General features: G+C 35.8%; 2 protein-coding genes across 6 annotated transcripts in view; one reads left to right on the top strand and one right to left on the bottom strand.

Moving 5' to 3' along the window:
• Positions 1-755: 755 nt before the first annotated feature.
• galla-2 (MIP18 family protein galla-2) lies at positions 756-15,856 on the bottom strand. Its single transcript, XM_089713698.1, has 2 exons — positions 15,477-15,856; positions 756-1,109 (listed from the first exon to the last, which is right to left on the bottom strand). The coding sequence occupies exons 1-2, from the start codon at positions 15,748-15,750 to the stop codon at positions 919-921; spliced, it is 465 nt and encodes a 154-aa protein (XP_089569824.1). The 5' UTR covers positions 15,751-15,856; the 3' UTR covers positions 756-918.
• An 853-nt stretch (positions 15,857-16,709) lies between these two features.
• LOC149475270 (intersectin-1-like) overlaps positions 16,710-21,078 on the top strand; it is a 36,874-nt gene continuing 32,505 nt past the window's right edge. For all 5 annotated transcript variants that reach the window (XM_089713543.1, XM_089713546.1, XM_089713544.1 and 2 more), the window contains exons 1-4: positions 16,710-16,824; positions 18,572-18,694; positions 20,287-20,385; positions 20,679-20,757. In XM_089713543.1, the coding sequence (XP_089569669.1) occupies positions 18,572-18,694; positions 20,287-20,385; positions 20,679-20,757 (301 nt within the window). In that variant the 5' untranslated portion in view covers positions 16,710-16,824. The remainder of the gene's footprint in view (positions 16,825-18,571; positions 18,695-20,286; positions 20,386-20,678; positions 20,758-21,078) is intronic.

The following is a 21,078-nucleotide window of genomic DNA, read 5'->3' as shown; positions in this document are numbered from 1 at the left end:
AAATATTCCATATATTTACAAAGATTTACCAGAAATATACTTTGATTTTTTTGCAAAACTGAAAAATATTTTTCGTGTTAAAAAAAACTAGATTCGTTTTTACTTAAAGTATTACATTTATACATATACTATGTTGTTTGCTGAAAAATGAGCTTTTTGATTGAAAATCTATACTAATATTATAAAGCTGAAGAGTTTGTTTGTTTGAACGCACTTATCTCAGGAACTACTGGTCCGATTTGAAAATTTTTGACCCTCCCTCCCCCTTTAATATTTATATAAGAATGGTGTAGCATTGGTATGCTTGAGTGGGTATGTTGCAGTCAACTGATTAATTCGGTTATTTCATTAATAGCCTCTTTATTGACCTTTCTTAAAAGATGATATTTTAAAATACATACACAATATTCTCAGGTGTAGTCCTGCCTTAGGTCAAACAATCTTTGTACAAAATTTCATTTAAATCGGTTCTGTTGTTGCAAATTAGTCCAGAGATCGTTCAAATAGTTATTAAATAATAAATAGTACATAAAGGGCCTAGGCTATTAATTAAACGGCTGGTTTAATCAATTCACTGCGACATATATCACAAATACGACGAATTTAAATTTACAATTCTTTTCTGCAATTAAAAAACTTTATACAAATATTATAAAGCTGAAGTTTTGAACGCGCTAATCTCAGGAACTTCAGGTCCGATTTGAAAAATTCTTTCGTGTTAGATAGTCCATTTATCGAGGAAGGCTATAAGGCTATCATCACGCTAAGACCAACAGGCGGAGCAATGTTCCCGAGATTAGCGCGTTCAAACAAACAATCAAACTCTTCAGCTTTATAATATTAGCATAGATAGATAGTATATAGATTAGGTTTTAGACAAAGCGGCCGAAGCCGCGGGGCACAGCTAGTATTAATAAATCACAACGACCTCACACACTGATTTATAATTTGCAACAGATTCTTGTTCTCTAAAGCGGCTGCAATTCTTTCTTTATCGGCCAGTTGTTTGTTAACTGCATGTTCCGATACATGTGTTCCCTCCGTCACTTCGACTGTCACTTTGAAACGGCTCGGCAGAGAGCGGAGCAGTTGCACCCGGATTGATAGACCTGGAATTAGAAATAAATATATCAGGACAATTTTATTTATTACTAGCGGTCCGCCCCGGCTTCGCCCGTGGTACATATTTCGCAATAAAAGGTAGCCTATGTTCTTTCTCAGGGTCTAAAGATTATCTGTGCCAAATTTCATCAAAATCGGTCCAGTAGTTTATGCGTGAAAACCATACATACATAATGACAAACCTTTCCTCTTTATAATATTAGTATAGATTTATTTAATTCAACACACAAAATAAATAGAGATACATAAAGCTAAGAGGAAAATATGTACAATCGTTGGCCTTATCGCTAGGTAACGATCTCTTCCAGGCTACCGTAAGTAATGCGGGAAAGACATTTAAAAGAGGAGGGTTAGCAAAGAATAAGGCGTTAGCAAAAGACAAAATATAATTATAAATGTACAATCACTACATAGTATAAAACAAAGTCGCTTTCTCTGTCCCTATGTCCCTTTGTATGCTTAAATTTTTAAAACTACGAAACGGATTTTGATGCGGTTTTTTTTAATAGATATTCAAGAGGAAGTTTTTAGTATATAATTTATTAGGTTTTAGACAAAGTGGGCGAAGCCGCGGGCGGTAAGCTAGTATATACATATAATAATAATTTACATACAATTTTCACACACGCCACGATCTGGGGCCTTATTATGGCCTCTTATTCCCAGTCAGTTTACGCCGTGTATTGAACTGACTGGCAAATTCATATAACACCATAATTAACAATGTTAAAAAACGTTGAATATATTTGTGGAAAGAATAATTGGCGGTATTTCAACAGGTTTTCCGTTTTGACTTTGGAACACCCAAACCGTGCTGTTTCTAAGTTGTTGTCCAGACTGCCAACACTCGGAAGTCAGACTTCACTTGAAGTCGTTTAATTTTATTAATTTAAGCTTACATTTGATTAAAATTAAGAAATTTCCTATAAAACTAGATAAACGGGTGTTCTATTACATATGAAATAATGCTTAATCTCTAAGAGCGTATACGCACTATGCGGGTAGCCGCATTGCGGGTAGCCGTCCGGCTGACCGCAAGCACAATTATGTACGTAATATTCATTTCTATGCGCACTGCGATGCGGCTACCGCAGACCGCAATGCGCCTACCCGCATAGTGCGTATACGCTCTAATACGTTGTTCTTCGTTCAAAAACTTTCTATATGGTATGAGTGCTGTAGATACGTGTTCACACTCGTATACGCAATGGATGGGAATGGCTCGTTACGTCGCCAGTAACTAGGGTAAACACACGTCCGCTCACGCCTGATGCTGCTGCGTGACTGTGCTCCCCACTACCCGCGAACCCGAGACATCCGGGGATATAGTACCTATACTTTACTCAAACACTACATCCCTTCCTTATTCTATTTTTTTTCTTTTATTAAAATATAATCGTTTACAACATACTTTATAGACATACATTATAGAAAGCTATCAGACTGATTTAGTTCGGTATTTCATAAGCGGTATTCTTCGCTTTCATTTACATCACCGTTGTCTCCACCTGTATCCTAAGCTTTCTGGACCCCTTCCATTCCATTCTCCCTCTGTTCTTATTAAGTTACATTACTTCTATGCTTTTGGCTAGTATCCACGTTTCTGACAAGTACGTATCCACCTTCTAATCGTTCTACACTGTTTCGAGTTGGTTTAAAGTTTGCTGTCAGTTTGTTACGCTTTTCCATCTCCTTTACATATTATACTTTATCACTTGTTATTGACCTTAAAATCTCCTCTTTCTATCTGTATGTTATTTTCTATTGTTTTTTAACCCCTTTTTCTAACATCGGAATTGTCAAATTCTTGTTCGTTATACAACCGAGAGGAAATTTTATCTTTATTTTCTGTCTTCCAGAGAATGCCCTTGTTTTCCAAAAGAATTTCATTTCATCGTTTGTTCTTCGGAGCTTGTTTGTATATTCAACTTTCCAGCTTGGTTCCGCAGTTTTCCTACAACTTCTCGAATATCTCTCCTTCTTCCTGTTTTATTTGTTGAAACATATACCTTTCGATAAATAAAAACACAAACTCAACATTTACTCATTCAATAAGACCTCTTCTAGAAGCTCCTTTGAACCGTCGCAACATAATTTCACGCTTTACCACCAATTCGGAAAGCATCATTCATGAATGGAACCGGCAAGAAACCCTTTAGCTATTCCTCTAACATCATGACAATATTACATTTAATTTAACATATAACATAATGATGATGCCAAAGAACCGTCCCGTGGATCCCACGCGACAAGCCTCCATGGCTTTTTATTCTCCATAATACATATTATATTCCTTAATGCTGCAATAGGCTCACTGAACTAATACGTTTTATATTTAAGTTTTAAAATTACCAATACTAAACTCTTTAATTCTATCAGGAGTTTTATTGTAAAAGAGTACAATATCTTGACCCATTAGAGAGCCGGAAAATAGCATGTCAATTTTATTTTGTTCCTTATGTGATAACAATGTCTATCTCCTTCTCTTGCGTATTATTGCAGTATTATTGCGTACATTTAAAACGTTATAAAAATTTAATTATATACTGTGAAGTTACTGTAAGGATGCCAGTATCTCTTAGTGAGTCCCGAGCACGCAATTTATATAAATGCGTATGGGCCATTTGTGCAATATAAGAACAGTTTCAATATCTGCTGCCAAGCCCCATAGTAACCATATGTCATGAAAGTAGTTAATAATCCAATCTAGTCGTATCTTTATACGTGAAATGATGCCTCATGTTCCGAACTGTACGCAGCTGAGCTGGTTCTAGCAGCGGCAGTGCTAACATAGACTCCCCACTGTAGCTTCTCGTCTTATTTTCCTATAGCTGTGGCAAATAACTACACCGACTCCTTCAGAATCAGTTACATATATTTCAGGTAGACTGTAAATAGTCTCCTGTAACTCAGATCCACCTAACAATAACAAAGTGGCCCTATTTTTTTTCGGCGCCTTTCGCGCGTCCAAGAAAATCCAAGAACACCTTTTCCATCTTTTCCCACAAAAAGCAAGTGTTGCATTGTCATCTTCTAGGTCGAGTATACCAGGAGGGAAAGTAAGTTAGTCATTCTTTAGTCCAATAGGGACAACCTAAAATCAAGTTTGATTTTATGTGATAACACCGGTACGTATTTATTTATTTATTTATTATTTATATAAGGCACAGTTACAGGATATAATCCACAAACATTTAAATCAACTTACTAAATTAATCAGTATTAAGATTACAACCCAATTAAAACTGCACACAACATTTAAATCATTACCATAACGTAAAAAAGTGAATACAGTAACTATATACCATCATTAATTATTAAGTCAAATGTTTTATCAATATATCACACAAAAAGTACTCATTAAAATTACAAGAAATGTTGTGTGGTTTTATGAAACCACGGTAAAAGTGAAACTTGCTTTATACCTACTCGGTAGCCGACCGTCACGCGGCATGCGCTACACAGACCAAAAAGTTTGAGACGATGTAATAAAAGTTTCACTTTAAAAATGGTCTGTATGCTTTACATTAATATAATGAAGGCTCATACTGCCTACTGCTAACAAACAACATACAATATACGTATAGTTTACATTTTAAAATGAGGCCTATACAGCTATCGCAAATTCAAGACGAACGGCCCGTCCTGCTCAGACTACTTTTACATAAGGTTTGGAGGGCCCGTACAGCCTACATAACCAATTACGCAGGATTTACAATTTATGAAGGCTCGTACAGCCTATGTCACCAATCACGCACGATTTACATTTAATGAAGGCTCGTACTGCCTATACAACCAATCACGCACGATTTACATTTTTAATGAAGGCTCGTACAGCCTATGTCACCAATCACGCACGATTTACATTTAATGAAGGCTCGTACTGCCTATACAACCAATCACGCACGATTTACATTTTTAATGAAGGCTCGTACAGCCTATGTCACCAATCACGCACGATTTACATTTAATGAAGGCTCGTACTGCCTATAAACCAATCACGCACGATTTACATTTTTAATGAAGGCTCGTACTGCCTATAAACCAATCACGCACGATTTACATTTAATGAAGGCTCGTACTGCCTATACAACCAATCACGCACGATTTACATTTTTAACCCTTAAATTGATTTCGTCCGTTTTAAAGGACATAGTATTTACACACATGCTGGCGCTGTTACAGTAGACCTAGGCATTTCCATTTGGTAAATTGGGAAGGTACTAGCTATGTCCTTCGCGTACATGCAGGTTTCATTAGCGAAGCGAAGTACAGTCGCGAATGGTGACCATTTGAAATTTGCAAAAAACGGATCTTTTGACTCTCCTGATAAAATTGGTAATAACTGTAAGTATTTTGGCTATTTTGCTTATAATGTTATATTATTAGTTAGAATACGATTGTAAGTATAGTATTTTGACATAATTTTTACATATTTTACAATATTTGGAATAAAAATCTTAGTTTATTTATGATGTCCTATAAAACGGACGTTGACAACTTGGAGTATACACTAGGGTATTCTTCACATGTCCTATGTAACGGACGTTGCCAATAAGGCCCTCCATTTTCAACGTCTTCATTTTGATATATTTTTCTCTATTTTTATTATGTTTTACAGGAGCATGACTTGGCAATCAATAAAAAATTCCCTCACTACCTCTGGCGGAAGCTGAAGAGTCTAATATTGAGTTGAGATGACGATTTCGAAGGAAATGTAGACCTACGGGAGTGATTTCACTATGATAACAATGTTAACCATTTACCCCCAGCACCATACCTCCGGAATAATACGACATATTGATTTGAGACACAATGAAGACCCAAAAATTCAGAATTTTTACCATCAACAAAATATTATTGCTGCAGAATTAAAGCCATTACATGCGGTGCGAGATGAATCTTCCCTACTTCTCAGTAGTTCTTCAGCCACAGCATCATGTTACTTACCAGAAATACCACCCAATGTTTGATAATTTAAATAATAATACCTTACAAATTAAAAAACTGGCAGCAAATGGATGTCAAAGAATCCAAAAAAAAGTGAATTAAATTTCGTGTTTGTTTTCGTACTTCAGGCATGGTATATACGACTTCTTTGCATACGATGAAGCAAACACATTTCAATCTGTACAATTAAGTGAATGGGAAGAGGAATTTCTTGGTGTATTAGATAAGTTTTCAGGCTATGAAATACTATTTCTATTCCCATTCTTAGCATATTCTTAGGCTGTGATTTTTGGTAGTGTCGTTTTTTAAATTCCATTATTTTTAACGATATCGTTAAAGTTTTAACCAATATTTTAAGACAGATGTTTGAAAAGCTTATACTAGATCGTCCATTATTATAATTTGATAACAATTTTGAATTACAGAGCTGAAAATGTGCATTGTATTCATGTACCACGGTTGCAGGAATAATGTGCAATGTCCGTTATATGTGACGGTTCGAACATGTACATATAATTGGCAATGTCCGTTTTATGTGACATAGTGAAAACCATAGAAAAAAATAAAATTTTTAATTTTTTTTTTCATTTTCCTCTTTTCTATCCTAATTCCAACACATCCTCTAAATTTCAACATTATACACACAAGTTATCTAGGGGTGACAATTTAAGGGTTAATGAAGGCTCGTACTGCCTATAAATCAATCACGCACGATTTACATTTTTAATGAAGGCTCGTACTGCCTATAAACCAATCACGCACGATTTACATTTAATGAAGGCTCGTACTGCCTATACAACCAATCACGCACGATTTACATTTAATGAAGGCTCGTACTGCCTATACAACCAATCACGCACGATTTACATTTAATGAAGGCTCGTACTGCCTATACAACCAATCACGCACGATTTACATTTTTAATGAAGGCTCGTACTGCCTATAAACCAATCACGCACGATTTACATTTTTAATGAAGGCTCGTACTGCCTATAAACCAATCACGCACGATTTACATTTAATGAAGGCTCGTACTGCCTATACAACCAATCACGCACGATTTACATTTAATGAAGGCTCGTACTGCCTATACAACCAATCACGCACGATTTACATTTAATGAAGGCTCGTACTGCCTATACAACCAATCACGCACGATTTACATTTTTAATGAAGGCTCGTACTGCCTATAAACCAATCACGCACGATTTACATTTAATGAAGGCTCGTACAGCCTATATATCTTGCATAAACCAATAATTTTATTCATTATTTTTATTTTAAACTAGCTTCCGCCCACGACCCCGTACGTGCATAACCGCCTTTCCCCGCTCCCGCAAGACTTTCGGGAAATCCTTTCTCAGCGGACGCCTACGTCCTAACATCCACCTGCATGCCAAATTTCAGCCCGATACGTCCAGTGGTTTGGGCTGCGCGCCGATAGATCACTTGACAGACACACAGTCACCCTTGAGCCTTGTATATATAGATTTGATTTGCACCCAGTGTGCAGTCTCGTCTAACTTGAAGATGAATAGGTTACATTTCAGTTTATAGTCGCAAAAATATATATATTTTTTTTTTTTTATTTGATAGTCAGTTCTCTGTGTATCTGTTAACTCCAATCGATTCTTACATAATATGGCGGCATCTATTGACTGGATTGAGTAAGTATTCAATAGATGGCGCTATTTAATAATTAGAAGACTACGCGTTTGACCGTTCATATTCATAATTAAGACAACTTCTGTCGGGTCAGCCAGTATGTATATATTGATCGAATATAAATTTAATATTTACAATTGCATACTTAATATTAAGCGAAATACGTAGATCAAGCGTAGATCAATTATAAAGTTATATCTTTCTTTTGGATACTACTTACATAATTTTATTTCATTTAGTCGGTACACAATTCGCTATAAGATACTACAGTACAGTTAATAGATTTTGTATCCAGTAAGTATAAGTTGTAGTACCTACATAAAACTTCCGACTTAATACTCTAAATAGTTTTATGGCCATACAAATGTGTACAGCGGGTACTGTGCAGTGTGCACGCGTAAAGAGTGTAATAATAATAAATAATAAAAATACTTTATTGTACACACAGATGAAGTTGACAGAAAGACAATAAATAACAGCAAAAGAGGTTAAGGTACAGTAGGCGGATATTATATGAATTAAGTATATTTGAACAACTAATACGTAGAAGAGGAATAAGTTATGTCTTCATTTACTTTTTACGACAACATATTATAATATAAACAAATATAAATTATGTCTATCATACAGTGTCATAATATACGTAATATTTATTAGAAAATTATTGCATCCGTACAGTCACGTGGTCTCCTATGAGCAGCCATACCCTTCAATTAATGGTTGCTGCTTTGCGGTAATCCTTTTTGCCGCTATTGCTATTTCTTCTTTTTAATTTTATTTGATTATTAAGAATTGCATTTTTTTCTTTATGGTGGCACATAAAGTCTTCTATTTCGAAACAAAATGATCATGTCATATTTATTAATTGTTCTGATACCGACTATATTATAAAATATAATTATTATTTATAATAAGTAGTTACAGCCCTATAAATGTACATATTATTTACTATTATAAAACAGAGCTCTGCAATTACATAATTAAATCATAATATTTAATACAATCTACAAAATTTATGAAAAACTATCACGTTAAAAAACTATCACGTTACGAAACCGACAAGAAGAGAGAAACGATCTGATCCCAATACCAACGACACACGGCCAAAACGGCCATGTGGAAAGAATGGGGGAAGATCGAGCAGCGAAACGAGCGTACCTGGGACAGCCATCTGGACGCCGTCCGGTTGGACGTCCCAGGTACCGCTGGAAAGATGAAATTGCCAAAGACCTGCGCAGCCTCCAGATTGAAAACTGGCAAGAGATGGCGCAGGATAGAGTCAAATGGAGGCTCTTATTGTCGGAGGCCAAGACTCACTTTGGGTCCCTGCGCCACTCTAGTAAGTAAGTAGTAAGTAAGTAAGTACAAAATTTATGATACAAAATCATTGGCCGCTTTGTTTGGCTTATTTAACCTCATGTGGGTAACTACATAATATAATAACTTTGGCAGACAGTGCACGTACTTAGCACCGCGTAGCTTTAGTGTCACGCTCTGCTCATGTCATACCGATTGACTAGTGCCTCGCTAAGCAAAGCCCTATACACCAAAGCGTAGCCTAAAAACTCGCAAACCATTAACTTAAGAACTATTGCATTACCACCGATCCCTGATAAGTATGCAAATACTGAACCAAATCTGCCCGTTCAAAATGGGTTAAAATCTAGTCTGAAGGACTAACTTAATACAAGTAGGTGAAGCTATTAAGATCATGTTATAAAGAGAAATCATTTAGCAGAATATCATTGTTTGTGTCATGAGTATATAAGTAAGAATTATCATAATACAATAATTTTGTACACGCTAGGTTTTTTCCTAACTAATAATATCCGTTTTACAATAATTATGTACTCAAATACATTAAAAGCAAATATTTCATCTGACGCTAATATAAATTTTATGAAAATTATAACGTTAGACGTCAAGCGTCTGAGTAGGTACACCCAGCGCTGGCGCTTCACGCTTGGTAATCTGTTTAGCAGTATACAGTAGTTACTGCGCATTACAACCATATAAAATATACTGGTACAACACGTTTGACATAATATTAGCGCGGCGTCAGGTTAGTGTTACGTTTAGTTTAGTGCCTTGACGTCGCGTACGTAAGTAGGTAAGCATCCTATGTGTCAAACTCAAAGCCTAAATCATGATTATCGCTTACGACTTGAACAAAAGGAAAACGTAACGTAATAACATTAGTAATCTACCTCCCTTTTTTTTATAAATTCTAAGAATAATTATTTAAAATTATAGGTCTGACTTTATCCTCGTCGCCAAATGTAGATACGTGTTCACACTCGTATACGCAATGGATGGGAATGGCTCGTTACGTCGCCAGTAACTAGGGTAAACACACGTCCGCTCACGCCTGATGCTGCTGCGTGACTGTGCTCCCCACTACCCGCGAACCCGAGACATCCGGGGATATAGTACCTATACTTTACTCAAACACTACAAGTGCTATATGCGATAAAAAGTAATCCTGACTTCCTGTCCTTTGTCGCCCGGGAGCATGTTCGGTGCAATAACCACCGAACAGCCTAGTCAGCAATACTTGGTATCGCGGGCGGCGTTTAACCTAAATTAGTCAGTCCACAAAATAACATATTACCGTCGCGACACGTAACATTAAACATATAACATAACATATATTTAACAGAATAATTAACATATAATATAACAATTATTAACAATAGCATTAAAAGTTAAACATTAGCCAGTAACAGTGTTATAAAAGTAGTGATTTCTATACTAATATTATAAAGAGGAAAAGTTTGTGTATGTATGTATGTATGGTTTTCACGCATAAACTACTGGACCGATTTTGATGAAATTTGGCACAGATAATCTTTAGACCCTGAGAAAGAACATAGGCTACCTTTTATTGCGAAATATGTACCACGGGCGAAGCCGGGGCGGACCGCTAGTAAGAAATAAATTAATTAGTGTAACTTTTAGTTTGATTTTACAACAAATCCCACCAACACTAGCCACGTAGCCCACCACTGGGTATATCGCCCTACAATACTAATATTATAAAGCTGAAGAGTTTGTTTGTTTGTTTGAACGTGTTAATCTCAGGAACCAAAACCAAAAACAGGTCCGTTTTGAAAAATTTTATAAAATGTGAGTGTATATATTTAAGTCACAGCGTATTACTATTTTTTCTTATTAGGACAGTAACTTTCGAAAGAACAGATTTTGATCATCCAATTTATTTCTAGGCGGTCGATACACACAAATAATTAATAGCTGTTCAATTTCTATGGCACAACATTCATTTACCTATACTTAATATTATAAAGCTGAAGAGTTTGTTTGTTTGTTTGAACGCGCTAATCTCAGGAAATACTGGTCCGATTTGAAAAATTCTTTCGGTGTTAGATAGCCCATTTATCGAGTAAGGCTATAAGCTATATATCAGTAGTTCCTGAGATTGGTGCGTACAAACAAACAAACTCTTCAGCCTTATAATATTAGTATAGATTAACATCCAGACAAATTATAATATATAATTATGAGCAAAAAAATTATCCCATTTGTAAAAAATCTACTAGAGTAACAGAGGGACACACACATTGTATTTTTGTTTGTATTATAAGCAATAATTTTCAGCATAACATTTCAGTGCTGGCCCAAACCTAAGTAAGAAGTTAAATATAAGGCATCTGAATAATATAATGATGGGCGCGACAGTAACTATGCACATTGCACAATAGTCATCTCTACATTTAATTTAACGCTATAGTTACTTGCCACCTATAGACTATAGTATTTATGTATAAGCCCCGCAAGTTGATATTGCGATTGGCGGCCATCTTGGTGACGTAGTCGACGTCGCCCCGTCGCGTCAGTACCGTTCGCTAATAAATAAACTTAGATTTTTTACATACCAACCTGGTTTTATTTATAATTTATAATTACATAACATTAATTAAAAAATATTTTTATATTTACACATCTATACTAATATTATAAAGCTGAAGAGTTTGTTTGTTTGTTTGAACGCACTAATCTCGGGAACTACAGGTCCGATTTGAAAAATTATTTCGGTGTTAGATAGCCCATTTATCGAGGAAGGCTATAGGCTATATTTCATCACGCTACGGGCAACAGGAGTGGAGCCACGGGGGTGAAACCGCGCGGAGCAGCTAGTCAACAATATAATTGTTACGTACTTATGGGTGTAATCATTGTTTTTTTATACCTAAGCAGCATACAAAACTAGTTTTTATATGGTGCCGAAATTTCTTAGAAATATACCTATGGTCATAAACAGCCGTCTCGCTATTACAAATAAACCCATTACCCATGGAAATATATATTATGTCTATATTTCCGTGCCCATTACCCTAGCATATTTACTTTTTATAAAAACTGTTTTTGCTATTGCACGCCTCATAAGCGAAGCGTTGAGGTGGGTACTACTGTCACTTCGCGCAAAACATCTGATTTTTCAAACTTAAAATGTCTTTATGTATCATACATTGCACTTGTAAGATAATACATACACACACATATTAAGAAAAAACACTATTTTTAACATTCATGATATTTTTGATGTCATTTTTGTTATTTAAACTAGTTAAAAAACAGTTTAAAAAAGTTCTGTCTTGGACGTCTGTGTGTCTGTATGTGCGGAGGATTTTCTTGTTAACACGATAGCGACCGAAATACTTTACTAATCGAGTCTTTTTTTTTCTCTTACGCTTGAGTATGCTTAGGAATAGAACCCTTTCATTTTTCAGGGTCTGATTCGATGTGGTTTAATTGTTATTAAATAAACAAAAATAATAATTAATAAATAATTATTAAAAAAAAATTATGAGGCGTGCACTTTTGGATTTTCCAAATTTCTGTACTTTTTTGCGACGGATGACGTCACGCGGCTGTTATTGTGACAAGGTTCCATCGCAATATCAACTTGCGGGGCATTATAACATTATACCTAATGATTAACAAAAAAAAGCTAATGTAGGTACCGATTTTAAAATTCTTTCAACAGCAGTAAGCCGAGTCCCGAGTCACAGTCACATATGCTATATTATTTCGTTTCTATTACGGATCAGCCTGGGATTGACGAGCGGCTAGTTATAATACAATATATATATTTATGACTGACCGATTGGCTTGGTTGGTAGTGGCCCTGCCTTCCAAGCCAGAGGTCGTGGGTTCGATTCCCACCCGAGGCAAATATTTGTGTGATGAACATAGATGTTTGCTCTGTGTCTGCGTGTTGAATATCTAAATAAGTATTTATTTAAAATTATATATGTATGTTTATCAGCCATCTGGTTTCCATAACAGGGTTGGCTTTAGTTAACTGCCGCACGAATTTGTTGGAAATATTTATATTTTTAGTTAGCTATGTAATGTAAGATTGTAATTCCAAAATATTATCGTTAGGAAACTTGTAGTTTTTTAGTTATTAATTTTAAAGTTAATAATTTTTTGTGCGAAAAAAGTGCTTTTATCCGTTTTGTTGTGCAAAAAAAGCGGACCAAGACGTTCCATTTCACTGTACTGTGACTACGCTGCGGCCGGCGAGTGCCAAAAGCGACTTTAGGGCGATTCCTATTCAAAAAAAAAAATCTACGTAGGTAGGTTAAAAAACTATTAAACTTTTATTTCTAATATCCAAATAGGTAGCGAGGAGCGAAGCGACGAGCGTGTTAGGTTAACTCTTGAACTGCCGCACGAGCCGAGCGAGCGAAGCGAGCGTGCCGCGGCAGCGGCCGGCGAGTGCCAGAAGTGACTTTAGGGCGATTCCCACTCAAACAAAAAAGACGTGTGGCACTCGGGGACTGCCGCGGCAAAGCTATTACATAGCATGCCTTCAAGCCATACCTCCGTGCCCGTCGGAGTGGGGAGCGTGAGGTTTTTCGTTACGCAATTTCTGGATTCGGTCCCCGCGCTCAAGACCCGCGATAGAAGCTATGCAATAGCTTAAAAAAAATCTATGTAGGTTAAAAAACTATTAAACTTTTACTTTTCGTATTCAAATAGGTAGCGAGGAGCGAAGCGATGAGCTTATTAGGTTAACATTTTAACTGCCGCACGAGCCGAGCGAGCGAAGCGAGCGTGCCGCGGCAGCGGCCGGCGAGTGCCAGAAGCGACTTTAGGGCGATTCCCACTCAAATAAAAAAAACTACGTAGGTTTTCACAACTTGTTTGTATTTTATTTATGTATCGTAAAATTTTTGTTACACCACTTCCATACATTTTGAGATTAGAATAGGAAAATTGATGGGTTGACTTTAGAAATTTGCGGCACGAATTTCGGCGCGATTTTAATTTTTATCGATCGATAATGATGCCCCGAAACATACATTAGCGGCTTTTCGTGCGGAAACGTGTAATTACAGAGAAATCTTTTTTTTAATTTTTGAGATTATGTTCAAAATTGTTTGAGTTACATTGACAAAACTACAAGAATTGTGTTTGAAAGAGATAACAAATGTCTTAATGTACATAATATTAAAAAACATTGTTCATTCAAAAGCATGTTGCTGAGGGGACAACAATTCATACGGATTATTGGCGAGCATATGATTGTTTGGGGCGATATGGGTATGTTCATAAAAAAGTTAATCATTCAGACCCAGACAACCCATTTGTTGCCTCTGACCCATTTGAGTCCCAGTGGCATGTTGTAAAAAGATTTTTTAAATAGATAAGTGATAACTATAACCACCCAGCAAACTTCAGTGATAATATTATAGAATATGTGGAGACGATGGGTGGAAAAAAATAAAATGGATCCATTCATTGCCATTTTAAATTGTATCAAACATCAAACAAGATTTGAATAAATAATTATTTAAAAAAAAATGTTTTTATTGTATGTATATTGCACACAAATTGTTAATCACAGAACCGAATCTGTCCACCCCGATTCCACGTGGTACTTGTCTGTTATACACTAGAGTGTATTAAAAAAGTCGGAGGCGCGGAGGAGCGTGGCGCCCGCGTGTGCTGAGGAGCAGGCAGAGTCAAGCGAGCCGGAGTGGCTGAGGCTGGTCGCCAAAGGCGACCAAAAAGCCGAAGCTACGAAGGCGAGTGAAGACTCCTGCCTGCAACGAGGTACAGGGGGGCAAGCGCCACGTTCTGCAGCGCCGAAGCAGTCAAGAAAGCTCATAATCTTCGTTATATTTCTAACTACATCACTACATAGTATAATTATTAAACAAAGTTACTTTCTCTATCCCTATGTCCCTTTGTATGCTTAAATCTTTCAAACTACACAACGGATTTTGATGCGGTTTTTTTTAATAGATAGAGTGATTCAAGAGGAAGGTTTTAGTATATAATTTATTAGGTTTAAGTCAAAGCGGGCGAAGCCGCGGGCGGTAAGCTAGTATAAATATAATCTCAAAAAAAATTTAAAAAAAATAGAAGGGGGGGTTTCCGCACCCCCCCACTTTATAGGGGGTCTCCCCTTACCTCACCCCTCCCTTTCCCTCCCCTCCCCCCCCTTAATTCGTGCCGCAAATTTCTAAAGAAATACCAAATTGATTTTTCTCCAAAACTATTGGTTTCCTAACTTTCCCCTTTTGGTGGGAGGGTCCCCCCCTCCTCCCCCCCACCCCCCCCACAAAAAACCTATAATACGTGCGGCAGTTCTCTAAAGAAACCCCCCATAACACAAGCGAAAGCTTAGTATGGGATCAGATCGTGCCGTGTGTGAAAAATTGTCCTGAAAAAATATGTATTTATTTATTAAATGAGGTTAAACATACCGATCAGGGTGGCCATACTGCAATGTGGTATAGTCGGCGTAAAGAAGACATGCACGGCATTATTTTCATTATCAACTTGGATGTTACTCTCTTCTACAACTCGAAGCTCCTCCAATGATAAAGGGTGCTCTGGATCGCAAATATTGCGTATTAAATCAAATACTTCTCGAGTGTCAAATTCATCTGCGATATTTTCGTCAAAATCGGCTCGAGTTAGCTCTCTGGCTGAACCTTTTTCGTAGACATTGGGGTTAACGTTGTCTGCTACTTTCATTTTTGTGTTTATCGGCTTTATTAATAGAGTAATATTTTTCAAAATTATGCAAACGCAATGAGACGAAATGCTGATCAAAGTTGAAAATAAAAATATGTCAATTGTCATTTGTCAATAGCCGAGGCGTGTGATTGACATAGACGGGATCGGAAACGTTCAGAAATTTAGAAATACGGAGAAGATATAAAACTAAATATTTTATTATTTACATCACTAGTATTTTATTTACAATATTATTTAAATTTCATATACGTACGTATATATAATTTTCAATTAATATTTTGCCATGATGTTAAAATTAGAAATTAAAAAATGTTTTTGATAAACACAAAATAATAATTTTTAAACGTTATCAGCTGTTATGTCATTCGAATATCAGACTGTACGGTTCCCAACTTAGGGGTTTTCCCCCCAGATTTAGGGGGTAAATAAGTGAGATAGGATTTTTTTAGGGGTCTGAAATTTTTAGGGGTATTTTCAGGGATTTTTTTTGACTCTTTAATATTTTTAAATTGATAATTACTTAGCTAGTTATAATATTTGTTTCTTGACCTAGCGACTCATACCGATATCTAGTGATGTCGAATTATCTTCAGATGAAGGCGAAATATTTTATAACTTGTAATAAAAATACTTTTGAAACATATTACAGCATATTATTAAGCTAATGCATAGCTTCTATCGCGGGCCTTGAGCGCGGGGACCGAATCCAGAAATTTAGTAACGAAAAACCTCACGCTCCGCACTCCGACGGGCGAGGTGTGGCTTGAAGGCATAGCATGCAATAGCTTTACCGCGGCAGTCCCCGAGTGCCACACGTCTTTTTTTCTAAATCATTATGAATTTATATTTGTATATTTTTTAGGGGGACAACTGAATAATTTATGCCTTTTTAGGGGTTTTTGACACAAACTTAGGGATAAATATTTTTGAGAGTTGGTAACACTTTGGATATGACAGTTAAGTCCGATCAATACAGATTCGAGAAAGCCCAGATTCCAGAATTTCTCTTTAAACTTTTAAAAAGTGTTAAAAGGGGCGTTATTGTTGATACAAGAGGATACAGAACAAACTGTAAGTTTAGATAAGATATTTAAATACCGTAATATACCGTAATAATGTTTTAGTAACAGTACATTTTAATTTGAATTCCAAAACACAATTTACTTCAATTTTGTTAATGTTTACGCAGTACCAAATTTATAGGGTGTGACTTGGTATACCTTTTTAATATTAAATGCTAGAAATTAGATAATTAGTGCTTTAGTCTTCTGGTAGAGTTTGGCTGATGAGAAAATATCTCGTTTTCTTAACTAACTGTTTCGAAATTCGAACCTAACAGCTTTGGTATATTCTTAATTTTTGCGCCAGAAAAAAAAATCCAGTTCCTTTTTCAAAAACTAAATGGTAAGTAAATATAAAAGGTGTATGTTTTATAGGCATTTTGCATAAGTTCATTTCTATTAAAATATATAGAACATAGTCAATCTGGTTTGCTATGAATCTCTGAAGCTAAAAGTAACACAATTATAATTAGACATTTCATATTAAAACTAATGGCCATGATCACAGCCCCACCCAGCTTTAACTTGAAGGTTCTCATTTATCTCGATTCTTATGATATTTATTCAATTTATTTCTTTATAAGCCTTAATCAAACACAAAGAATGATAAAAACAAAATCATATAAAACTAAATTTCCGCCCGTGGCTTCGCCCGCGTTTTCAAAGGAAAACCCGTGTAGTTCCCGTTCCAGTGGGATTTCCGGCATAAAACCTATCCTATGTGTTAATCCTAGTTACCCTCTATATGTGTGCTTAATTTCATTGTTATTGATTCAGTATAATTTGCGTGAAAGAGTAACAAACACACACACATCCTCACAAACTTTCACATTTATAATATTAGTAGGAGTTTATTAAGAATGATCAGTCAATTGTCAGATTGGTCCGTTTGCTCTAAATTTTTACAAATAATTAGTTGCAATTTTGACTCACACTCAACACATTTTAATTTTTTACACACTTTTGCCAGCTTCACCTGTATGTTTGTACTGACTTAGATTTACCTTTACACTTGATATTGACCCACTTTAAACGGACAGATTTAATTCAAACTTTGTACACTTATCAATTGTTGATAATACCATAATTCATGAGGTTTAAGCTCCATTACTAGCTGCGTCCTATGGTTACACTGCACTGGTGTAAATAAGTTTTCCTTTTAACCCTAATACTTATGAATTATCAAGTTAAGAAGTAGCCTAAGTTACTGCTTATTGTATCAGCTATCACTGAAAGTTTCCTCAATATCAGTCCAGCCGTTCCAGAACGGCCGGAACTGACAGATAGACAAAAATTCATAAAATTAAAATTTTTGGTATATTTACCACATATACATCCACATTCCACACGCATTTAGTAAGAAGTGGTTATTATTTTAATATTACAAACAGACACTTCAATTTTATTGTTAGTATAATCTTCTTTATATATAAAAATGAATCGCAAAATGTGTTGGTAAGCGCATAACTCGAGAACGGCTGAACCGATTTCGATAATTCTTTTTTTATTATATTCCTTGAAGTACGAGGATGGTTTTTATGTAGAGAAAACGTAAATATGTACCACGGGCGAAGCCGGGGCGGACCGCTAGTTTATTATAAAGAGATCTTTGTAATTAGAAGGAAAGAAAGAAATAATTTATTGTCTTCAACTCCACCACACCACACATACCCTGGTTACAAACAATAAAATAAAATATAAATAATCACACTACATTTTGTGAATTGCGGCTCATTAGTTGTCATTATTTTTTACAGATGGCGGCCGACCCCTGGACAATTCTACCGCATGAGCATGCAAAGTTTGCAGAGCATTTCCGTAATTTGGGGCCCGTTAATGGGATCCTCACTGGAGAACAAGCAAAACGATTCATGCTGCAGGTATGTGGAGTGAATGAATGAATGAATAAATGAATAAATATTTCAGGACAATTTTCACACATGGCACAATCTGATCCCATACTAATCATTCGCTTGTGTTGTGGAAACCAGATGGCTGAGCCCGCTGATAAACATACATATATATAATTTTATATAAATATGTACTTCTATAGATAATTAACACCCAGACACAGAGAAAACATCTATGTTCATCACACAAATATTTGCCCCAGGTGGGAATCGAACCCACGACCTCTGGCTTGAAAGGCAGGGTCACTACCAACCAAGCCAACCGGTCATTCAAGAAAAATCTAAGTATACAGACACAGACGGTGGAAAATGACTTTGTTTTATACTCAAACTATAATATTTATTTATTCGATTAGACTTCTAGATGCAATTCGAATCTACCGTCATAACATATTTTAATATTTACTATGTAGTGAAGTGAAATAAATAGCAATGAGAGATTTTTATTGTTCTGGAATGAAAGAAATAAAATATTATTATTATTTTAAAGGCTTTTGAGGATAAATTACAATAAAAAGTGCATTGTATATTTGGAAAGTCGAAATGCTTGAAGTATTATGATTTTTATGTAGTAATAGTAACAATACGACAACAATACCTTCATTAAAATTTACAATTTATTTATTAAAATACAATTTGGACAAAACACCAATAACATTTTGTTTTAGAATGTTTTATTATTATTATTGCAACTTCAAACAATGCAATTTCAATACGCATGCTACCTTTCATGCTACGTTGCCAGTCCGCGCCTTTTTCGCGCGGTTAGTGCGCTGTTGCCGCGCGGTCTTATGTAAAATACGTGTAAAATGTTGTCGTCCAAAAACTTTTTTTTGTTTAAGCCCGGCCGCGGCGCAGATATGGCGAAGCGCAGCACATGTTTCATTGTCAAACTATTTTCGACATTGTTTTCATTGATATAAAATTCGAAATCAAATAACAATTTATTTCGGGGAACATCGAAGCGTCACATGGGAATGGTAGCGCGCTGCGCGTTTTTGAACCTTATTTCAATGAGGACAATGTCGATAATTGTTTGACGATGAATATTGCGCTTCGTCATATCGGCGCCAGGCCTTATAGTTATAGTATTAAGTACCTAACTATAGATATTATTTTGGGGAAGGAGGTTATTTCAAGTGAATATTATGAAGGAACAAGTGAAAATATTATTGCTGTACGTACTTTGAGTCAATGAATAGAAAAATATAAAATAGAGGGGAAATTAAATATAATATATGAAATTACTTATGAATGAATTAAGTATATAAACTAACAATAGATGGAGAAAATATTTGATTTGCGTTTATTTGTATCTATATAGTATATACAAAAGAGTTTGTTTGTTTGTTTGTTTGAACGCGCTAATCTTAGGAACTACTGGTCCGATTTGAAAAATTATTTCGGTGTTAGATAACCCATTCATCGAGTAAGGCTATAATATTATATAATCACGCTAAGACCAACAGAAGCAAAGCCTCGCGGGTGAAACCGCGAAGCGCAGCTAGTGCAGTATAAATATATTTTCTCTTTATATTTACATCGATAATTTATGTTTTCAGTCCCAACTGCCCCCACCAATATTGGGGCAGATATGGACGTTAGCAGACACTAATGCTGATGGCAAATTGGATTTGAAAGAGTTTTCTATCGCTTGCAAGGTATGTATCTGTTTATACCTACATAATGTAGTAAAAAATAAATTTCCTACGAAATGGTTTATTTTTTTATTGTAATTAAAGTAACAAATTATTTTGACGTGATAACGTTTTAGTCGGGTGACATGTTCAGAAACTTGTGTCACACCAAAACCTCACGAGCGCGATCGCAGGTATAACGAGAGAGAGACGGACCGATCTCCCGTCTCATCTCGAGCGCTGCCACTGCATTATGTTATCACGTAAACATCTCGATTGTAAACCTACTTTACAAACAACCAATTTTTTTGTTACAGATAATCAATTTAAAACTACGCGGCATCGAAATACCGAAGGGCCTTCCGCCATCTTTACTTGCCTCTCTCAGTCCTACTGGTAAGTACCTAATAATATTATGTATCAGAAATAATAAATTCTGTATATACTACTAGAGTTCCGCACCGGCCTCGCCCGTGGTACATATTATTATTTCGCGATAAAAGGTAGCCTATGTCCTTTCTCGGGTATCAAAATATCTCCATACCAAATTTCATGCAAATTGGTTCAGTAGTTAAGGCGTGATTGAGTAACAGAGAGACAGACAGAGTTACTTTCGCATTTATAATATTAGTATGGATTATGAGTTATATTATGACTCATATATTGACATGCAAATATACACAAAGCTCCGTGTAGTTAATCAGAATTGTTTTTATT

Source organism: Colias philodice, chromosome 31, assembly GCF_061535455.1.
Source record: "Colias philodice isolate Cphi_HAF_F1 chromosome 31, ilColPhil1 Martin Lab GWU primary, whole genome shotgun sequence".
In the NCBI taxonomy this organism is placed as follows: Eukaryota; Metazoa; Arthropoda; class Insecta; order Lepidoptera; family Pieridae; genus Colias; species Colias philodice.
Note: the sequence above shows the minus strand (reverse complement) of the source record. Positions and strands in the feature narration are given on the sequence as shown.

Coding starts and splice junctions, on each gene's coding strand:
- galla-2 (XM_089713698.1), bottom strand. CDS start 15,750: ATGAAAGTAGCAGACAACGTTAACCCCAATGTCTACGAAAAAGGTTCA. Junction 1,110..15,476: donor CAGTATGGCCACCCTGATCG/GTATGTTTAACC, acceptor TTCTAATTCCAG/GTCTATCAATCCGGGTGCAA.